The sequence below is a fragment of the Neopsephotus bourkii genome, unplaced genomic scaffold, assembly GCF_033783945.1.
Source record: "Neopsephotus bourkii isolate Nb327-2 ecotype Australia unplaced genomic scaffold, CSIRO-AGI_Nbou_v1 NB_1052, whole genome shotgun sequence".
Classification (NCBI taxonomy): Eukaryota; Metazoa; Chordata; class Aves; order Psittaciformes; family Psittacidae; genus Neopsephotus; species Neopsephotus bourkii.
In genome coordinates, this window is record NW_026901541.1 from 1,746,048 (window position 1) to 1,767,099 (window position 21,052).

At 39.1% G+C, this 21,052-nt stretch overlaps 1 protein-coding gene across 3 annotated transcripts in view; it reads left to right on the forward strand.

Annotated features, from left to right (window-relative positions):
* ABCC4 (ATP binding cassette subfamily C member 4 (PEL blood group)) overlaps positions 1-21,052 on the forward strand; it is a 154,996-nt gene that overhangs the window by 116,062 nt on the left and 17,882 nt on the right. For all 3 annotated transcript variants that reach the window (XM_061361080.1, XM_061361079.1, XM_061361081.1), the window contains exons 26-29: positions 4,289-4,444; positions 7,714-7,803; positions 8,260-8,432; positions 14,644-14,749. In XM_061361080.1, the coding sequence (XP_061217064.1) occupies positions 4,289-4,444; positions 7,714-7,803; positions 8,260-8,432; positions 14,644-14,749 (525 nt within the window). The remainder of the gene's footprint in view (positions 1-4,288; positions 4,445-7,713; positions 7,804-8,259; positions 8,433-14,643; positions 14,750-21,052) is intronic.

Below are 21,052 nucleotides of genomic sequence, written 5' to 3' on the forward strand. Positions count from 1 at the left end.
AGGCATGCACAGAAATTAAGCAAAGATGATAAACTGACACGAGGCTGTGTGATAAAAATGCATTATAAAATACATGGATGTTAGGAAATTAGTAAGTGTTCTTTTAAAGAATAAGCCTTAGTCATATTTAAAAACAAAAGTTGGAGCCTATTTATTTCCTGTAAGTGTAGCATGCATGCCTCTGGGAACATGACATTTCTGTGTCAAAAAAGAAAAAAAGGGGGTTATTTGGTAATATCCTAAAAAAAATGGGTTTCCTTGGGAAGTGGCAGACATTCAAAACGCTGACTAAGGCCAAAATGTTTGTTCAAATCCGAAGTAAATGGAGCTGTGTTAGGAAACTGTGGATTCAGTAGAGGGAACATTAATGGAACAAAGGATGTCAGCAGACAAAGGTGAGCAATGACAATTGAAAATAAGGAATGTACGTGCTCTAGCACAGAGCCCCAGATAGAAGAGAGAAGAAAGAAATATAAATCAGACGTATAACTTTAAAATTGGGGATTTTATTTCAATCCCTTTTGGCTACCAATCCAATTAGCTGTTGCCATTAATTAGATTGGTAGCCAAAAGAAACATAGAAATAAAACTCTTCTTCCTCTGCAAATTTGACTCTTCCTCCCCAGTTTTGACACTATCGCAGTTGAAAGAGGGCTGCAGGGAAGGTCTCCCCCACAGATAAAATTAAATTAGAGCCTTGCAGTGTTAATTCGTGTTTTGCTACATTTCAAACACACATGTACTTTTTTGATTAGGATATCTTCCCTAGGAGGCTAGTTCAACTCTCTACAATCATTACCCTGGCCTCATTTGTAACATGCTTTTCCATTCAGTCCCAAATCTCTTTCATTCCTCAAGTGGACCTTCTAATAACATGCATGTTACACAAATTGAGCCCAGCTTTGCTGCATAGAGATGATCTCATGGAATTAGGTGTGGGTGAGTTAAAAATGGTGTTTAAGAAGAGCAGCAAAGGGGATGTTTATCTGCTGTCTTTTATTGCCTATGGGCCATCTCTAGCTGTTATGTATCATTCCAATGTAATGGCAGACAAGAACATTTGCATTTTTTAGTGAGAGACAGAAACAAAATAAAAAATGAAAGCAAGAAATATTAGCAGTGTATGACTCAGTCCTAGGTGGGGGCAGAAGGAGGAGGGATGATCGGGGGGTATTTATTTTTGCTGGGTGGTTATGCTGTGGTTTTGTCACCCTGAACTGAATTGCCCCCTTTGAAACTGTTGCTAAAAACTTCATGTTTGCGTTCTATGATGTTGTGCACAATACTGCAGTAGACTGCCACTGTGTAAAATAAATCTCCCAAGCGTCTGTGCTCCTTATACTGGTTTTAATTACTGAGAAGTGTCTCTTCAGAACCAGGTTTCCAGATGCTCTAGGGATTCTGCCCATACGCCTTTTTTTGAGAGCTCTTATTCATGCTCACATGCTTGGCTTATACAGACTTCTGGTGGCTGCAGCACCACTGGCAGTTTGACTTGAGTTTAAGCTTCTGCGGTGCTTGTAGTTCTGCCCATCCAGTGCCCACTTTGGGAAGCCATAGGTACGGTCAGAATGGAGGAAGTGATTACTAGTAGATCAGTTGTGGGTTAGGGTCTCTTTTGTCTCAGCATTCAGGATTTCCCTACTATCAAAGCAGGCTAGGAATGATCCTCTGTTTTAACCATCTTTGCTCATGTAGCATAGTCTGCCAGGGACAGACTGCGGAGTGCTCACATAAGGAGTACTGCCAGCAGCCGACTGTGATTAACCTCTTTAGCTGCTATAGCTGCAGCAGGAAAAGGTTAGCCTCAGGTTTTAAACACCACTATCTTTGTTTCAGGGTGCTTATGAGTACTTATTGACTAAATCATTGTTAAATGTACCTTGTCCTGACAGATCCTAAATCTGAAGGTTTGACTCCATGAAAAAGTTAGGAGGGTGAGAGTCCAGATTTACGGCATGGCAGCTGTTCGTGTAAATACTGTCACAGCATAGCAGGAAAGGGAGGTTGCCTGAGGGATAACAAAGACATGGGCAGTTTCAGTGGAGTAACTGACGTGCTGTAAATCTCACTCCCATTTGTTGTGCAGCTCTACTTTGATGTACAAGTGACGCTTGAGTAATGATAAGCCCAGCATGGCAGGTGTACTCCTGGATATGCACATGGCTCGCAGCAGCCCACAGAATCATGGCCATGTGATTCCTGTTAGGTAGCTGGGACTTCCATTTCCAGACCATCACTGTATTTGCGCTGGCTGGGAACAGAGACCTCTGAAGAATACGATGTATTGAAAAATAAGTAAATGTGTATAGTGAGAGCTGTTTCACATTCATGTCAATTTTCAGCAGCCTGTAGTCAATTGGACCAAAAATACATAGACTTCTCTAAATACTGAAGAGCACAGTCCTTTCATTTGATGCCAAACTGAAAGTGGGATTTTGACAATATGCAGAACAGCTGCATTTTTATTTTAAGTATCAAATGTATTTTTTGTGTTTTTTTCTTTATATCCTTAATACAATACTTTATATTACTGACATTTATAGAGGAACAATTGAACTTTTGTTTTCACAACTGTGGGTGTCTGTGTTCTCTATTCAGCATTTTCTTTCTGAGCTATAGTGTATCTGTTCAGAACTATTTTTCCTTTGTTTCACTGATAGAATTTCGAATGCTAGACATTTTATCATTTATTGTAGCAGATTTGCTTAAATTAGGCTGTATCTTTAATAATAAGCACAGTATAAATGTTAATTAGTTTATATACAATAGTAAAATAATGAATTGTTGGACGAAATTGTTGAATTGGAAAATGGAAGTGTAAAATGCCTTTTAGATTGTGCAGTGTAAGTTGCTCCTTGCAGTATACTTTTTATAGTGTTTTGTGAAGTTTTGATGAAATGTGGGCACTGTTGCTTTGTCTGAGCTTGGTGTCTCTGACTGTTAACAAGTTTCTCCTTCCTGTTCCATGTAGTTTCCTGTGCTTAATTTCATTCTAGCAGTTACACATCTGAGTCTCAGGCAGTGGGTAGTTGCCCTCTGGTGTCTGTACATATACTCATGAATATCTTCACATTTCTTCCTCCCTTCTGCACCCCAGTCACTTCAGCAGGCTATATTGTGCATGTTTAATCCTCATAAATCCTTCCTCATCAAATCAGTATCTCCAACCTGTATTAAGTTTACGTTGCACTTCTCTGAACTCTTTCCAGTGTGTTGATTTCTTTCTGGAAATGCAGCGATTAGGAGTGCAGGAAGTAACAAATCCTGCCAGATCAGATCTGTGTGGAGGGTTACGCCCATCACCTTCTCTGGTACAGCTGATTGCTATACATTGTTTTCTCTAAGAATCCTTTACCTGAAGACAACATTTAAATAAAAAAGTTTGCTCTTCAAGTAGTATTTAATCACCACTAATTATGTGTCTCCTTTCAGTTATTAATGGGCCTCCTTTCTCCCAAGGGTTAGTTTCATATGAAATATTTGTAGGTCTCAACCTCTTGTTCGTTAAATTTAGCAATCCTGTATTTTGCATTGTCTCTACCTTTTTTTTTTTTAAATCATTATTTGTTCACATTGCATACAGCTTCTGATTTTAATTTGGGAACATGCAGAAGCCTGAATCACTGTGAATTTATTACTCACTTTTCCTTCAGTTTGGAAAGGAATTGCAGCTTGCTCAGATGGCCTTGTAGCTTCAATACTTGTGCCCTCTCTGTTGAAGCTGTCTGAAGCATGAATAATACAGTTTACAGTCATGCTGGTTTTGGCTTTAGAATTTGGCTGCTTTAAAGTACTTCACCTTAATCATGCTAACCAAAATCAGTCTTAAGTTATTTAAATTGGAGTTACTGCTCTTACATTGTTCCCAAAGTGCTTTATGGGAGTCAGTCCTTTTTTTGGGTTGAAAAGTAGATGTATGCCTGACTTTATTTGCCTAACATCACCCAGAAAAGCAGGCTTAGTATAAAAACTAGCAGCCTTGAATAGCATTACTCTATATACCAAGCCACTTTATCTTTTTTTCCACAATAAAACACCACACTTCAAGGGAAGACCTTTCACCTTCTACTATGATCCAGGAAACTGTTGGGTACCCAAATGTCACCTGAATCCAGACTGATTTTGTGCGGAGATTTTTTCCTCTTGAAAACAAATGTTAATTATAGAGAAGTTTTATTTGGTGCTTGTTCTACTATGAATCCTGTGATGTAAAACTATTTCTTGACACATTAATTTGTCCTGAAAAACTCATGGTTTAATTGTACAAGCTTGGCTTGCTCTGTAGGTTGGAATAGTGGGAAGAACTGGAGCTGGGAAAAGCTCCCTGATAGCAGCCCTCTTTCGCTTAGCGGAACCTGAAGGAAGGATTTGGATTGATAAGTACTTGACATCAGAGCTAGGACTCCACGACTTGCGGAAGAAAATTTCAATTATACCTCAGGTAAGAGTGTGACGTGGTCTACCCTAAGCATTTTCACCACAGTATTTGAAATGCTTTGCAGGGATATGTTCCCCCTGCACCCCTCTATGCAGTAGACATAGAAACTTCAGTGAGGCATTATTCTTACTTGAGTAAGCTTTTGATTATTTTAAGATAAACAGAATCAGTATCGGGGACCGTGGCATCTTCTTCCTAATTTTGTCCCGTCTGTTCCTCTGGAATACTTGTGCATAGGTGTTAGCAGCATGCTGTCCTGTAGTCTGGGGAAAAGCAGAGCAAGTCTGACAAGAATAGACTGATCTTCAGTAGTCCTCTGGGGTCACTTGATCCTTTAGCAGCAGTTCCTGCTTGATGTGTTGGTTGAAGCTTCCTTACTAAGGGACTCTGAGTGACATCTGGTAAAAATGGTAATGGACAGTGGTTCTAAGCCTCTCTTACCTGCTGCTTTTTTTAGTTTTCCATTTCCAAGAATAGGAGTCAGAGAACAGAAGCAGTTATGCTATTATCAAAACACAGGTACTCCCCCAGCAGCTGGATTGTTGCCTAATGCAGGATGTCTTTTGTTTCTGCAGGCTGAAGGCTTTGTTATTACGCAGTGGAGGTACTCACTGGAACTAGGCATCTTTTGTATATAAAGAGAACTTTATGTGGATTTAAGTTTGTTTTTTTTTGTTGTTTGTGTGCAGTGTTCTTTTCTCCTGAAAGCAGATGATCATCAGTTCATTCAAGGTCTATAGCTTTTTTAAAGCCTTGCCTATAACTAGTGCAAGTGGTTTCTACCTCCAGAAGAATTCAACCCAGTTGAATAAAATAGAGTACTGAGACAGGAAGACTGCTAGTTTAACATACTTTCTACATTTTGAGTGATACAGAATGCTCAAAGTTCACTGCATTTAATTATACATGTTGGGGTGGGTTTGGGCTTTTTTTCATATATTGGTCTGTTGCCATAGCTATAAAACTATTTTAATCCAGTTGTATTTTGTGATTTTATCAAGTTTATATACATGATAGGGCTTTCATTATAGTCCCAAAGGGTTTTAAGTGTCTGAAGGCTAGCAGGTAGCATTTCTTTTCCACATAAGGGAAGACTTGTTTCCACTAAAAATAAGCAAAACTATGGAGTGGTGGTAATAAGAAGAAGAGGAGGGCTTGAAATAAGGTTTATACTGTAGTAAACTGAGTGATAGGTATTGTCTTGTACTGCATTAATAGTAGTGTCAATGATAGAAATAGTAATGTAACATCAGGTAGTTATTTTGCAGCGCATACCTTCATAATTAGTAGGAAGCTAAGAAAGCAGAGGGAGAGATGCTTATTAAAATTATAACATCAAACAAGCTAAATAGAACCATTCCTAGAGAGTGATGAGGCAAGACTGAAGTTTTCTTATATGTTAAGTTTAAATACCTACCTGGAGAAATAAAAATGTGCTTAGGCTTCTAATTGCTTGCTTGGATGGAGCTCTGTGAAGGCTGTGTTTGTAAATCTTTCCTATGCAAATGTTGTCTGCCTCCCTGACTGCAAGCATTTTTACAACAATTATTTACAGGTTTGTCTTATTACTTGCCTCTCATAAACCAGTCTATTTTAAATAATAATCTGTGTCAGAAATGATAATTAAAAAATATCCTTATCTTCTGTTGCAGTGTGTCTGTTGTTAGGACTTTTATAATAGTTATGAACCCTTTATAAATTCAGCCAACCTATAAAAATGGATTGAAAAAGAAAATAAACATAATAATACCTTCAAAACACCCCAAATGGTGTATTACAATATGTATTGGTAAACAAATTACTTCCTAGGTGTTTTTGGAAGAAAAAAATTCTTTAGCCTGTTAATGTTTTTTTAAATCCTTTGTTCATTCAGCAGGCTTTTTAGTGTCATGTTGCTAATGCAGCAGATACCGTCAAGTAATTGGCATGCTATGTCAAGATATGCACGTGTTCTTTTACATTGCCTGTGGCATGTTCTCTTTGTTAATCATTTTATACCACTCACAGTGGTTTAGAAATTAAGACATAATGAAAGGGTTAAGGTCTAAATTCTGCTCCAGTTTGCTGCAGCCCTTTGGAGCTGGCCACCGCTAGGGTTAGATGGAGCGTAAGTCACAACAGAGGTTAATCTCAAAATAAGCTGCAGTTATCAAGTGTAAGTTGACTTCATTTCCTTGGGCAGGTAAAAAAGAAAACATTTTGCATAAGATCTCTCCAGTTTAAAGAAGACTGACAACATGATGTATGGTCTCCATTTATGATTTAGCACTGTTACAGCATATGAGTTGTTACTGTCTTTATGTGTAGTACTAAGAGGAGTTTAGCCCTAAAGTAGCGTCAGTGCATGACTCTCAGGTCTAGCAACTCACATTTGTGAGTACTGCTGCTTAAGAAGTTCTGCACCAAAAGTTGTCTTCCTGCTTCTCAAACACTACATTTTCCAGTGTGAATTAATTTATGCCAGTTTGATTAATGATGTTATTGGTCTGATTGGGAACTGAAGTAGGACAAACTTACTTCGACCACAGGTAAACCCACATTGGTACCTGAATAGGAGAAAGTACTGATTTGACTCCCTGATGTATTTAGAGTGAGAACTTTGCCCAGCAGTGCTCCAGTTCTAAGTAAGTTTGCTTTGATGCTGTGGCAGTATAGATTAACTTCTGTGTGTATACGTTTAAAAGTTATATTGAAATGGTGAAAGCTTAATTCCTCTTAGGCTCTGGTGGTAAAATTGAAGGGCATTTATGGTATGAAATGAAAAAAAGCACCGACAACTAGCTAGAGAAGGAAAACCATTTTGAGCTCTTTTATTCCTCTCTGGTTTATGTACTTCAAAAACAAATTTTCAAAACTGCCCAAATGTAATTTAGGAGTGTAAGCTCATTGACAGTGGTAGCTGCTGGTTTTCATTAACAATACCAGGAGGACAGCAGTGATTTCATGTAAGTATATATATATATAGCTTGTGGCATCAAAACAGTGGCATGTAAATACCCGTTTGAGTGCCAACATAACTGTGTACAGCAATTTACAAACAGACCTGTCCTGTTTGGTAAATTACCTTCATACAGACTGGTGGAACACTTGCCTCCCCCTCCTCATTTAAGTAAGCTATTGTGAAATACTCATTTGCATTTCATAAAAGATGGCTGCTTTTTGGACATTTCTGTGCTATTTGTTGATATAGGTTAGTTCTGTTTATTATTATATTATCTATTGCAATATAAAACCTGTGTTTGTAATGGAATGCTTATTTTACTGGGTTTTAGGAGCCTGTTTTGTTCACTGGAACTATGAGGAAAAACTTAGATCCTTTCAATGAATACACCGATGAAGAGCTGTGGAGTGCCTTGGAAGAGGTGACTTACTAAATCTAATAATACACGTCTGATTTTACAAGCCAGATAACACTACAGTGCTTGTGTGCATTTGGTTTTAGATGTTTTCATCAAGTTTGGTAATGGCATAGCTGTTGATGGCGAAAGGTAGACTGGTGTGTGTGTGTGTTTGCATGTGTGTGTAGACATGTATTGTTATGTAAGCCTTTTATGAAAAAATGATCCTTTAGGATGATGCTTTGGTTACATTTTGATTCATATCTTACTTTTAATGAACATTAATAGATTCTTAACAATGTGCTTTAATGTTTCTAGAGTTCTAATAGCTGACACACTCTGTAATCCAAGTTGGCACTTACTCATTTTGTGTCAGAATATAAAAGGTAAACCCTGCATACTTATTGTTGTGTCATCAGGCACACAATAGCTGATTTAAAAGAGAGTTACTCATCCTACAGTATGTTGACATGTCAACAGGTGCAACTGAAAGAGGCCGTGGAAGATCTACCTAATAAAATGGAGACGCAGCTGGCAGAATCTGGATCTAATTTTAGTGTTGGTCAGAGACAGCTGGTGTGTCTTGCCAGAGCAGTTCTAAAAAAAAACCGGATCCTTATCATCGATGAAGCAACAGCAAATGTGGACCCAAGGTAAAAACAAAATCTGTCATGTTAAGATGGGCTGGTTTTCTTCTAATATGGTCATCTGTACTGTAGAGGTGAACTTAATGCGTCATATTTCTTGTAGTTTGTATCGCTATTTTTTGTTTTTTAATGATAGCATCATAAATTGTCTGTTCAAAGTGGGGTGGTTGAGCTTTGGCTACAGAGCACATAATATAAACTAAGCCTTCAAAATATGCCTAATTTCAGTGCATTCCACAGAGCATGGAAATTAATATTCAAAGTTTGTTTGTCCTGCAGCTAGAGACGAGAAGACAAGAACCTCTTTGGAAATGCACATCAGTAACATCAGAATAGCCATGAAACAAGTTGAGTTCTGTTGATTGCTCAAAGAAATGCCTGTTGGAAATGAAGATGTAAAAATTAATTAATTAATTACTCTCACCACCACCACCCCCTAAAAAAAAAATAAATAAAAGAAAGGTGAAAAATGGCTGTAAGCAAAACTGGATACTTCTGGTTATGAGATGCTGTGCCTTCAGATGGCTCATATGCCAGTTTAATAAGTTACAGATAAAACAGGGGTGAGGGAGGAAAGGTAAGCTGTCCTAAACACCAGAGGAATTGCAAAACAGATTTGGAGATGTTTAAAGCTACAGGAGGGACTCATCCATCATTCATTATTTTGTCTTGTATAATGCAGGCAGGGAGAACTTTCCTGAATTCATTCCTGTTTGAACTAGAGTTGTACTTCTAGAAGAACATCCAACCTCAATAGAAAAAAAAATTCAATGACAACCCTTGTTAAACTGTTCCAATAGCTAAGTACCCCCACTGTTAATTTTTGAAACATTTGAAACGCTGGTGGAAATATTTTAGAAACAATGCTGCAAACGTACTGCATCAATTAGTTTGAGCTGAATATATAGTTCCAACAAACTATGGCTTGAGGGAGAACTCAAGAGGACAATAACACAGCAAGTCCCTCAAACAGATGCATTAAGGATTTTGTATGTCATCTGGGCGTGACTCATTTTTATAACATCTTCTTGGGGGAGAAGTGGTGCCACTAGGGTAGCTTTGCAGTTCAGCTGACAGTGTATTTCTAAAACCTTTAGAGAAGTGCATTCCCTTCCCAGAGGTTCTATTTTTCTTTTTTTTTCTTTTTTTCTTTTTGGACTATTAGTTTATTTTTGACTGAGCTCTGATAGATTAACTGTGATTAATCATAGCTCTGGAAATTTAATACCATCTTACTCATCCTCCCTATCTCACATGTGTGTGTTCTCAACTTGCACTATCCATTTAATTGATCTTGATTAATGTGTGCTGCAATATATATTATAATAAGGTAAATGTTTGTTTGTATCAACTCTAGGCATAACAATACAAATAATAACTTGGAACTTCTTCTTTGAATTCAGTTTGCATTACAGTCATTATTACCTTTTCCTTAATGTGTTGCTATAACTAGAGCCAAGTATTTTTCAGCTGTGCAATCTGATAGGACGCTCATCAGGAAGTGCTGATGTGGGTTGCTTAACTGAGCAGTCAGGCATTTTTGGCATGTAAGGGAAACCTTCTCTTCTGATGCACAACCCCCATTCCTGGCACCCTTGTCTCTAGCCTGGCGGCAAGCGCGCATCACATCAAGCACCTGGGATAGAAAACCATGGGGAGCAGCCGCTGGCTCTGGAGATATTATTTCTTGTTTTGTTGTTTTTCTGGCTCTTGATCTCTTCGCCTCAAGTGCTGCTGCAACTGTGTCCCTTCTCCAATTCAGCCTAGAAGCACATGTGAGAAAGGCAAGGTTTGGGGTGGGAGAAGGAGAAGGAAGGGTGAGGTGACATGAGGCAGTAGATATTATAGCAGGGTGAGAGTTCATTCTTCTCCTTCCTTCTTACATCTTCCAGCTCCCATATGTACCCTTATTTTCCCTCTTGCTCTTCATAGCTACCAGCAGTTATGCAGCAGGGGTGTCAGTGCTGTCGTGAGGGAAAGGAGGAGCTTGCCATAAAGAAGGTTGCCCTAAGTCAGACTACTTGCATGTTTTACGTGATGACTGAGTGACATTTAATTTGATCTTACCTTCTTGGTCCTGAAGCTGTCATTCTCACCCCAAAAAGTGGAGTCATTTGAAAGCAGTTGAACCATTCTGGAAAGCTGTATGATATGTGGAGCAGAAGAGCTGAAAATCTTTCTGTGGTTGCTTTAGTGATATATTGAAACAAAATCCTTAGTAACGGAGACTCTTTTCAACTACTCAGTGAGTTGAACTTACAGAGCTTTCTGCACACTGGCTACAATATGGCGCATTAGCTCATATTTTTACCACTTATAGAAGACAAAACTTATTAGGACCATTCCACTGCCACCTTTCTACATTGGTTGTTTATTAAGTCTGGTAAAAACAGCCACTGCACATAGTTCAGTTCATTAAACACCTTAAATCAGCTTAACCTTGTCAGGTTTAACCTTTTGTTACATCTTACTGCTGTTTGTATTTGCTTCTCTTTTGGAGAAATTATCTAAAGCCACTCAGGAATTGTGTAGTGTGAGATACACTTCCAGGACAAGCCCAAGAAAACATTAGACTGAAGATAATGGCTTATCCAATGTTCCTTTCAGCAGCTTGGTTGCCTCTCATTCAGGTTGTATTTATTCTTGCTCTTCAGATAGTTTTCTTTTTACACAGTCAGTGACTTCAGGTTATACCAGATCTGGTGTTGCTGTGAAACTTGGTGTTAGGATCCTCAACCCATGATGCCAGTGGGACAGCCATACCACCATTTTGTGTTTTCTTATTGTACTGCTCCTTGTGATGGGGAGTACTGTGGTTCCCATTTTCATATAATCAGATTAGGGTTGAGCTGTTGTCATCCAGCAGCCTGGTTTTGGTATTCAGGTTACATCTTTGGTTTCTAATATACCTGAAAGATGATGGGGTTTGATCCACTGAGGTGGCTGATGGAATCACTTGGCATTTGCGAAGCCACTTGCTCAGTGTGGTAGGTTCCACAAAGGGTCCATTTAAATCCTTAAAAAAAGGCAGCAATGCTGGTTCGTTTGGCACTTTTCTAGAGGCTAGACTGCTCTAGATACAGTCTTTGCACTCTGTCAGCATATAATTCTGTACACAGATCCTTTTCTTAGTCTTAAGATTTTCTTGCTTTTCCTGCCTTTTTCCCAAGATTCTCCTAGAGGTTACTGGTTGTGCTTCTGCCTGCCACCCCAAAAAAAAAAACTGTACTACAAGATCTACCATGAGCTGTAAAGAGGATCTGATCGAGTTCCTGTCAGTGGACATGTCTACATGAGATTTCATACTGGTATTTGAAGATGGAGCTATTAGATCTGTTTCTGATTCCTTTGTAGTCTCATTTTTGCAACATTTGTCACACCCACAATCTGGCCAGCAGTTTCTTATTACGGAAAAGCTTATATTCAAGAAATACCTGTTTAAGATAATAGTTTGATAGTATCTATCTGAGAATGAGGAATAGGTTTTATTGTAAATGTAGGAAGAGGTGGTGCTCTAAGGAATGCATGTAATAAAGGGAGATACAATAAATGAATGCAGAGGACAGGGATGTTCAAGGGTGAGGCATTCTTCTCAGATAACAATAGGAGTAACCTGAGAGTTACAAATCATTTTGAGCCGTTTAAAAAGTTGTTTCCAAAATCCCTGAGTAAGCTGTGATTCTCTGTGCTCTGTAGTAGCTCTGCATGAAACCTCACCTTGAGCTTGACTATAAGGAAAGAAAAAGGCTTTCTTTACATACTTCTGAGAAGTATTGAGGCTTTTGTTTCTGTTTTGCCATTCTAACATTTACAGAGAACACATCCTGCCATCTGTGTAAGCCTCTCCCCTACCGGGTGTTCTCATGTGTTGCCATGATTTTTCCGTTCAGAAAGGGAGAGCAGTCAAGTCACTGAGGCATTGCTGAGAAGATAACAAAATCAGATACATGCATTTAACACTGAAAGCGGTGATATTGGTGTGATGTGGGGCATTGATGATGAACGACTTCTTTTCTCAAGAAAACTGTTAACACACAAGGATAAAGAGCATGGCTCTGTCCTGATTTTTCCTGTCTCTTTCCTTGACTGCATACTAGCATGGTTTTCCATGACTGCATAGTAGCCTTGGTTCAAGTGAGGAACACCTGCTTCCCACCATGTTCTTCATCTGCTTTTAGGAAGCAGAAGGACTAAGTCTTCTCAGACTGTGACCCAGAACCTGGTTTGCTTAAGCTCATGACAGAGCTTAAATGTTTCTGGCCCCGGATGAAGACAACAGTCAGCATGCGTGGGAACTGTTACTTAACTGTTTAGTCTTCCTTCTCTATGATCATTCTGTCATCAGCAGGCATCTGTCTATTCCTTTGTCATGCTGATTGCTTAAACTGTAACAGAACTTACTTTCAGTCAGTCCTTCAGCCCGTGTGAGCTTGTGCTTTCTGCTGTGGAAACTTAGAGGTTAATCCATTTTTCTAAGTCATCATGTTCTTTTGAAGTTGCTTTGTCTGCCTTTTATTGCTAGTGCCTCCTGACATGGTGGCATCAGAGCAATTCTTTTTGCTTAATTTATTAAGTGATACTAAATACTTATCATGTGCAGACGGAGTCAATGTAGAAAATATTGTCCTTCTGTCTAAAAAAATAATTTGTCAGAGGAAGACATGTATTGTGTGGATCTTTATTGTATTTTATTTGATTTTTCCAGTTACTTTTAACAATTTGAAGAAATGAGGCTTTGTAAGCAACTGGTTGAAGCCAACATGGCTGCCTAAATATACCGGTTTATCCAGATATCTTCTTTGTCTTGTTTTAACCCTTTCTACAGCATTTATTATTCTCCAGTCATTATATATAAAAGTACCATTTAATGGTTTAATAGAAATCGTGGGAATCAGAAACTCTAAAACTTCTAGGCTGGAGCTTCCTAACTCCAGCTGGAGCTAACTAACCCCAGTATGCTTTGAGTTCTTTGCATCTCCCTTCTATCCCGCATGCAAATTTTAATTCCTGTACCTTTTTCCCCATTGTCATCACTCATTGGTTTGGGTTTTTTTTGAAGGCTAATGGGCGATATGTGAGTATTCACATGGCCTGGCTTTGTGCCAGGGTTGGAAGCCAAGGCTTCCTATGCAATGTGAACTGCCTCTAGAGGGCATTCATCACCTGATGGCTGCCTAATTCAAGGGCTCCTTCCAGCCATGCCTTTCCCCTTTCGTTGACTAAAGAGAGGACTATATAGATTTCCACATGTAAGCCTGACTTGTATGCTCTATGTTAAGTAGTGTCAATGCTTCTCTTGTACAGTTTGTTACTTGAATACTCTCCAGTTTTCTGACTATCGCACCTCTTTTACCATAATGCTTATTGATACAGCTAAAGAATTTTTGTGGTTTATTCATCTTTTAGTATAATTTTATTTCCTTTTCACTGTTCTCGGCTTTGTGACAGTTAATCACGTTAATAACCCTGTCCTTCGGTGTCTGCGCTCTATCTTAGTTTTCATTCTTTACAAATCTTGTGCTTCCTCCTGATACTCTTTTCTTAGGTGGTTAATTAATGTAGTAGAATGAGGCTCTTAACTTAAAAGCTCTTATTCCTTTCCTTGGATTGTATGTTCCAGTTAACACTTTTGATTAATGGAATATGCCCGATTTTCTTTTTTCTGTATTCAGGTTCTTGAGCTACTGCAGTCCTACTTTAGTTTACCAGCCACCTTCTCTACATAACCATCTTTTGCAGTTGAGATCAAGACCCTTGATTATAGTCTGTCTTGTGTTCGTTCTTCAGTTGATCTATTGCAATGAAGGATATTTACTTTCACCAACTTTTCTTCACTGCTTAAGCAAACTAATGCTTGAAAGAAAATGGCAATTACCTTTTTTTTCCATGTAAAAATCCCTAGAAATATCTGGTGGGATAATTTTTCTCTTTCTGTAATCAAAGCCTGAGAAGTTAGTCTCCTGAAATGAAACCTATTGGTCTACTTGCATGAAGAAACTCTTTCATCCTCAGATATTTAGAGAATACATTTTTAGAGTATGTTTCATGCTTTGCCCCCAAGTCATCTAATGTAATGAGAGGAAGAAGTACTATAACGACCTCATAAACGTATTTCCTGCTATACAGTCATGTTTGATGAAGTCGTAAAATCTGCCTGCCGATCAGTTATCTATGCAAATATCTTATTTTTGTCTGCATTGCTCTTGCTGTGTTTCAGAACAGATGAGTTCATTCAGAAGACGATCCGCGAAAAGTTTGCTCACTGCACAGTGCTGACCATTGCACACCGCTTGAACACCATTATTGACAGTGACAGGATTATGGTAAGACAGTTAACTAGTTAATTATTTAATTTTTTTTCTGTTTTCTTTTCCCTGAAGAGGAGTGCTGTTATTGATTCTTTCTTCTTAGTTTATATCCAAAAGTGGTCAGAAGTTGAAGTTGTTCTTCAGGCTTATCCTAGTTAACCTAGTTACTGTGATTTGCAACTCATAAAACCATAGAAGTAATGACCTGAAAAGACTTCTTACATTGTCTGGCCCTGTGGTTTCCTACCTGTGAGGCATGAACCCATTGCAGGTGAGGAGCAACAGCAGACCTGAGCAAGTAAACTTTGCCAACACTAGGAGACTGTGAAGACACACCCAAGAGGCTCTGGACAGAGTCAGCTGGATTCAGTCAGGTCTATTAATTCAGTCTCGGTGGGCTGAAGGAGGCAGTGACAATAGTTAGTGGTGTGGGATGTGTGAGGAGGAAGTGGTAGAGGTTCTGGGGCAGGAGACATGGAGGTAAGGAGGCAGCAGCTGCCCTGGGGCAAGGGTGGTGGTGGGAGAAGTGGAACTAGACTGGTGAGGTAATGAACACTGCCAGCTTTCTAAAGCAAGGTTCAAACAGAAAAGATGAAGTATCACCAATTCAACAGTCTCTGGCCACCTTTGTTTCCAACAGAGCAGCAATAGTCTTTGCCACTGTGAAGTACCTTCTGTGCTATTTTGTCTGCTGCACAGTGTGTTGCACACACATAGAAATTAAGAAGTACTTGCAGATTATTTTCATAAAGGCAGTGGTCTTCCCTAGGCTCTCAGGAGATCAGGCTGGTCTGTGTCCTTGAAATGATGTGCAGCCTGCAGGTTTGCAATTTTCTGCAGTAGGAACAGGAGCCCTTTGCAAGCATTTTCTTCACAGCCAGTTAATGAAGTAGCTGACAGTGGGAAAACCGTGTTCATGAGTGGAACTCAAATTTAACTGGGCTTCAATCAGAAATTACCCTTCACCTCCCGGTGGTAACTTTAAAAAATTACTTTCTTCAACTTTTCCTTTGTGAAAATGAAGCATGTTAATTCTTTCAGTTTTTTTAGTGGATACTCAACAGCATTTTAAAATTTGTGATTGAGTTACAGTGATTATCTGAAGTACGCAAAATGAAACAATTTGGTCTACTGAGGTGAGTGGTGTTCTGAGCAGCAGAATAGATTGTGAACTGAGTGATTATAGTTTACTTGCAAAGAAAGAAACCAGCAGAACTGCCATAAGTAGTCATATAATTGCAAGCATTTAATGTATAATAAATAAATATTTTCTTCACTGGTGAATACCTCCCCACAGGTCTAATGGATATGCTGGTGTTTGCTACAACTAAAGTGAACAAAAGATTTGTGAGGAAACAACTGTGACCTAATTAATAGCTGTGTGTGCTTGTTAGCTGTCCAAAGGGATTTCTGTGGGTTTTGGTTCATTAACTACCATTAACATGTTATGCACAGAATGCTCTTTCCATGAAGATGTTTTGATGGGTTTACCTTTAATACACAGTTGTAATGAAAACAAAACGTTTTGTTTACTTTTTTGCCAAAAAACATTGGAACAAAGCATATCTCCCCAAATTGCTCAGTGTTCTTAACAACTATGTAGCCGCTCTACTGCATTTTTAGAGTCTGTACATTATTCTTAAGCTTATGTGGTTTCAGTTTAGCCACTGTTCATATTTTGTTTCCTAAAAAAGCATTTATGTTCATACATTGTCTGATAGTCTTTTTTGAATGCCTTTGACCTCTTCAGAGCATTAAAGAACAGATTTGCAAGATGATGTGCCTTTCAGTCCACAGTTATTAGTAACTCTTAAATATTTTTCACCTTTTCACATTGCTCCACTTTGATCTTACAGATTTCTGTAATTTTGGAAGGAAAAAAGAAGGGTGATAAGGGAGAAAGGGGTGAAAGGAGCTACTGATACTGTTTCTGGACAAATCAGAAATATGATCACATATTTATAATGATCAGAGTTATGGCACATGTGCTTTTGTTACACGTTTAATTACTTCAGTTTAGTCAGGCATGTAACACCTAGTGGGAATATAGCAGAATTTTAGAAGAGTAAGAAAAGTACATGCTAAAAATGCAAGGAAAAATAATAGAAGACTTAAGTATTAATGAGTGCCTTAACAATAAAAAGAGCATTCATAGAAAAATTAATTAATTACTTAAGTATGACAGAATTTGAGAGGACTCAGCTGAAGAAAGCTTTCAGTGTGTTTTAAAATTTGGTTAGTCAATAATGTGTTTTAGTAATTCACAAGTCTAAATTGATGCAGATTCTTAAGAGTAAACATGCACAAACCAAAATGCATTGTTCTTCCATTACTTGGTATTATTAAAAACTCTAGGTTTGTTTCTTCTTCAGCTGAGACCTCTAGTGCAATAATGGCTTCATTATATATTATTATTCATTATAAGCCGTCCGAAATCTCAGTTGTTTGCTATCATGGTAAATTTGTTAGGAAGCTAGGGAAGAAGATGGAACCTGGCAGTTGGAATATTAGCAATTGTCTTTTGAAAAATAATGAGTAAAGTTATTTTTCAAAGAATTTTGAACAAACTTGTTCAACTCTCTTAACCCAGTCTCTGAAGTCCAAGCCCATTACTGAATAAGCATATATAACCTGAACATAAACTAGGGTTTCCCTCCCTTCCCATGAAATCAGTTTGAAAGAAACCTCAGGAGGTCTCTAGTGTAACCTCCTGCTCAAAGCAAGGTCAGCACTAATTTCAGATCAGGTTGCTTGGGGCTTTTTCCAGTTGGGTCTTGAAGACATTGAAAGTTCAGGATTCCAGAGTCTTTCTGGGCAATCTGCCCCAATGTTTAGTTATCTGCCATGAAATCTGGTTTTTTTTTCCTTAATCCAGTTGAAACTTCCCTTCATTTTAGGGCAGTTGTTTCTCATTTTCCACTGTGTATCTCACTAAAGACCCTGCTCATGTCCTGTAACTTCCTTTAAGTATGGCAAGATAGTCCTCTGAAGCCATCTGTTCTCCCGGGTGAACAAGCACGGCTCCATCAGCCTCTTCCTGTAGGTCAAGTGCTCCAGTCCACTGTCCATGCTGGTGACACTGTTTCAAACTTGCTCCAATTTACCCTCATCTTTCTTGTATTGAGGGATCAAAACTGGTCACCGTATTCCAGATCAGATCTGATGCGTGCTGAATAAAGCTGTTCCCTTGATCTGCCCTCTTGTTAATACTCTTGGCACACTGCTTCACTCCTGTTAACTTATTCAACACTGGGATCCCACTACCTTTTCAGCACAGCTGATGCCTGGGCAGTTACTCCCCTACCGGTATTGTTGCAGGGGGTCAGTCCATTCCAGTTTCAGAACTTTGTGCATCATTGTTGAGAGTCATGAAGTTCATGCTGACCCGTTCTTTTAGCCTGTCTAGGTCAAAATAGCTTTGAATGTCATGGGATCATAGGATGGTTAGGGTTGGAAAGGACCTTAAGATCATCTAGTTCCAGCCCCCCTGCCATGGGCAGGCATGCCTCACACTAGACCATGTGACATGTCAACCCTGTCTTAAGCGTATTTACTGTAATCTCAGGTTTGGCGTTGTCCACAAGCTTTTGATTTAATTATTTTAATTGCTGGTTAAATCAGAACTTTCCAAAAAGAACTTATTCACATTTATGGTTAATCCAAACATTAAAAAAAAAAAAAAAAAAAGAAACAAAATAATTTTGAGAAAGTCATGAGAAAATGTCAAGTTGGATGAGTATGGAAATAGGAACTGAACGTGAACTGTTGCATGTCTGCTCACACCCATCGTAATAACCGGTTCTATTTTAGAAGAGAAGAAAAGCCTACTGGAATAGGAAAAAAAGGAAGAACAGAATACATTTTATACAACTGTAGACAAATCTGGCCTCAGGAGTTGTTTTAATTCTCGTTTGTTCCATTCCCAAAACCATGCCTATGGTTTCATAATCCAGGTCACGCCTTAAGAGTATTTCCATTATATCTATCTTAGTGATAAACACATTTTATCAGAACTTCAAACGCTTAAAATCATTGAGGGAAGAGCTGTATTGTGTAACGTGATACTCTCTAACCCAATCACCTCAATGAGTAATACTACATTGCACTTGCATAGGACCTTTCATCTGGAAATTGTAACGCTCTTTATAAACATTAATTAATTAAACTTCAAACACCTGGGTGAGATAGGGAAGTATCCATACAATCTTTGGAACCAAAGTTGGAAAGACTTGTTAAGTCAGACCATCAAATAATACTACCATAAAATTATAATCCAGCGGTTTTCAACCTCCTTCCCCCTCTCCCCTGTGCCTTCCCTCACTGGTGCTCCAGTGTCTCATAGGACATCTTCTCATTCCTTTTTCATTAGTTTGAGAACTCAGGTTGTAACTCCTCCCATAAGGTGCTAGCAGTACCTGGTTTTAGCTTTTTGGCACAAGCAGCCACACTGTTCCTTGGCAGAAGAGGAGGATGGTATAAATGAATATGCCTCTTTTGTGATGGCAAATCCTGGCAGAACCTCATCTCAGGCTTGCTCCACTGGCCCCTCATTCCACATAGCTTCCCTACCACCACAACAGCTGCTTCCCTATCCTGTCCTCACCTTAGAGATCAGGGTCCTTTTACATAAATTGCATCTGCAGCCAGGAGGCACCACTCCCAAGACTTCCAGTGGTATCTCGTAAAAACCTCATCACCCACTCCTCCCCCTCCTATCTGCTCCTTCTCCAGCTTGAGAAATACTTCTTAGAAACTGTGTTTTTGCAGAGGGAAAACTGAAGCATACAGAAGTTGAGGCTCACCCAGGGACATAGTGGATCAGTAGCAAATTAAGTATATGCATCTAGCAAGAGCCTGATGGCAGTTGTGTGCTCTATGTGCTATGCCATGGTATTTCTGTAGGAAAGCCACAGAGCAGTCAAAACTTGTGTGTTTTCCAATGACAAGGATGTTTCTCCACAGAGACTTTTCATATCAATGCAATACTTCTTTGAAATGGAAACTCTTTATGCAGGCAGAACTTGATCTAGTAATTAAATCTGTCATTCAAATAGGAAGTTTTTGATGAAGAGAATCACGGGAAGAGATTTGATTTATTTATGGGAAAACCTGTTGTGGTTACATTCTGAAATGAGTAACATTCAGGGTAACAATACAATGTACTTCACAGCTAGACTTGAGTTGTTTTTTTAGTCAATAGAAAATGACTTCCCACATCTCCCCTGTTCAGTTGTTCTCATGTTTCCGGCATTGCATTTACCATGGTGGAACATCCAAGACTCATAAATCAGGTACTGTGTTTCATGCATGGTAGACATCTAACCTCAGCAGGGCAATCAGTCCACCAAGAGTAGGTGTGAACATCTTGAAAGCAAATGGAAAACTCTGGAGAGAGATCGAGGCAGTTTGCATGGTGAAAGGGGAGTCACCTACAGCTGGATAAAAAATGCTGTGCAGTAGACAAGATCTGGGTGCTTGTCTCTCTATGGATTCTGCTATCTGACCCAGTATTACACATTAATATCTATTCATCCAGTTCGAGATGGGACAGCAGCGTTATTAGACACCTAAGCAGCATCATGATAGTGATGGCAGTGCTGCCCTTCCTTAGCTTGGGGATGGCGGCATTCTTCCAGGAATTACAGAAATCTGTGTTCTGCATTGTCCTCTGTCTGAAGCTATCTGGATGCAATGCTCCCTGTTCCCTGGAAAGTGCTGTACCCACCAGTGTACACACGGCAGTCAGGTTAAGGCCAGTCTCCACACTTCCTTTTGAAGCCGTATGCTGCCAGAAATGTAAGAGTCATGGAGCTAGAGGGAGAATAAGCGTGAAGGAGTCTGAATGCAGCCCAGTGAGAAGCAGAGCTTTTGAAGTAGTGGGGAGCCCTAGCTGACCTACTGATACATTCGTGTGAGCTTTTGCTGCTGTGGCCCAACTTCAGATGGAGTTGTGGAGAATGTAGGAAGGTAGTGGTGGTACACTTAAATTAGTAAGACAGACTTAAAGCTTTAAGTGCTGCGGCTCTTCCTTTAGTAGCTCTTTTTCGCCACTTATTTAAATGTTGCTGCTGAAAAATGAATGTATTTTACAGTAAATCTTACACATTCTGTTTAGGGGGAATTATGTAAGTCACAACATACAGAAATGTGTAGTCCTTGCTGTTGACCAGTTCCTTGTGAAAACTGCGTGTTACTTTTGGTGTTGACTCTCACATCTTAAGTGTGTATGTGTAGGGCTGTTTTCTTGATGGAGAGCTACCTGTTGACAGATACAGGCCATCAAGTGCATAAGATAGCTAAGAGAGATCAGTTGACAAG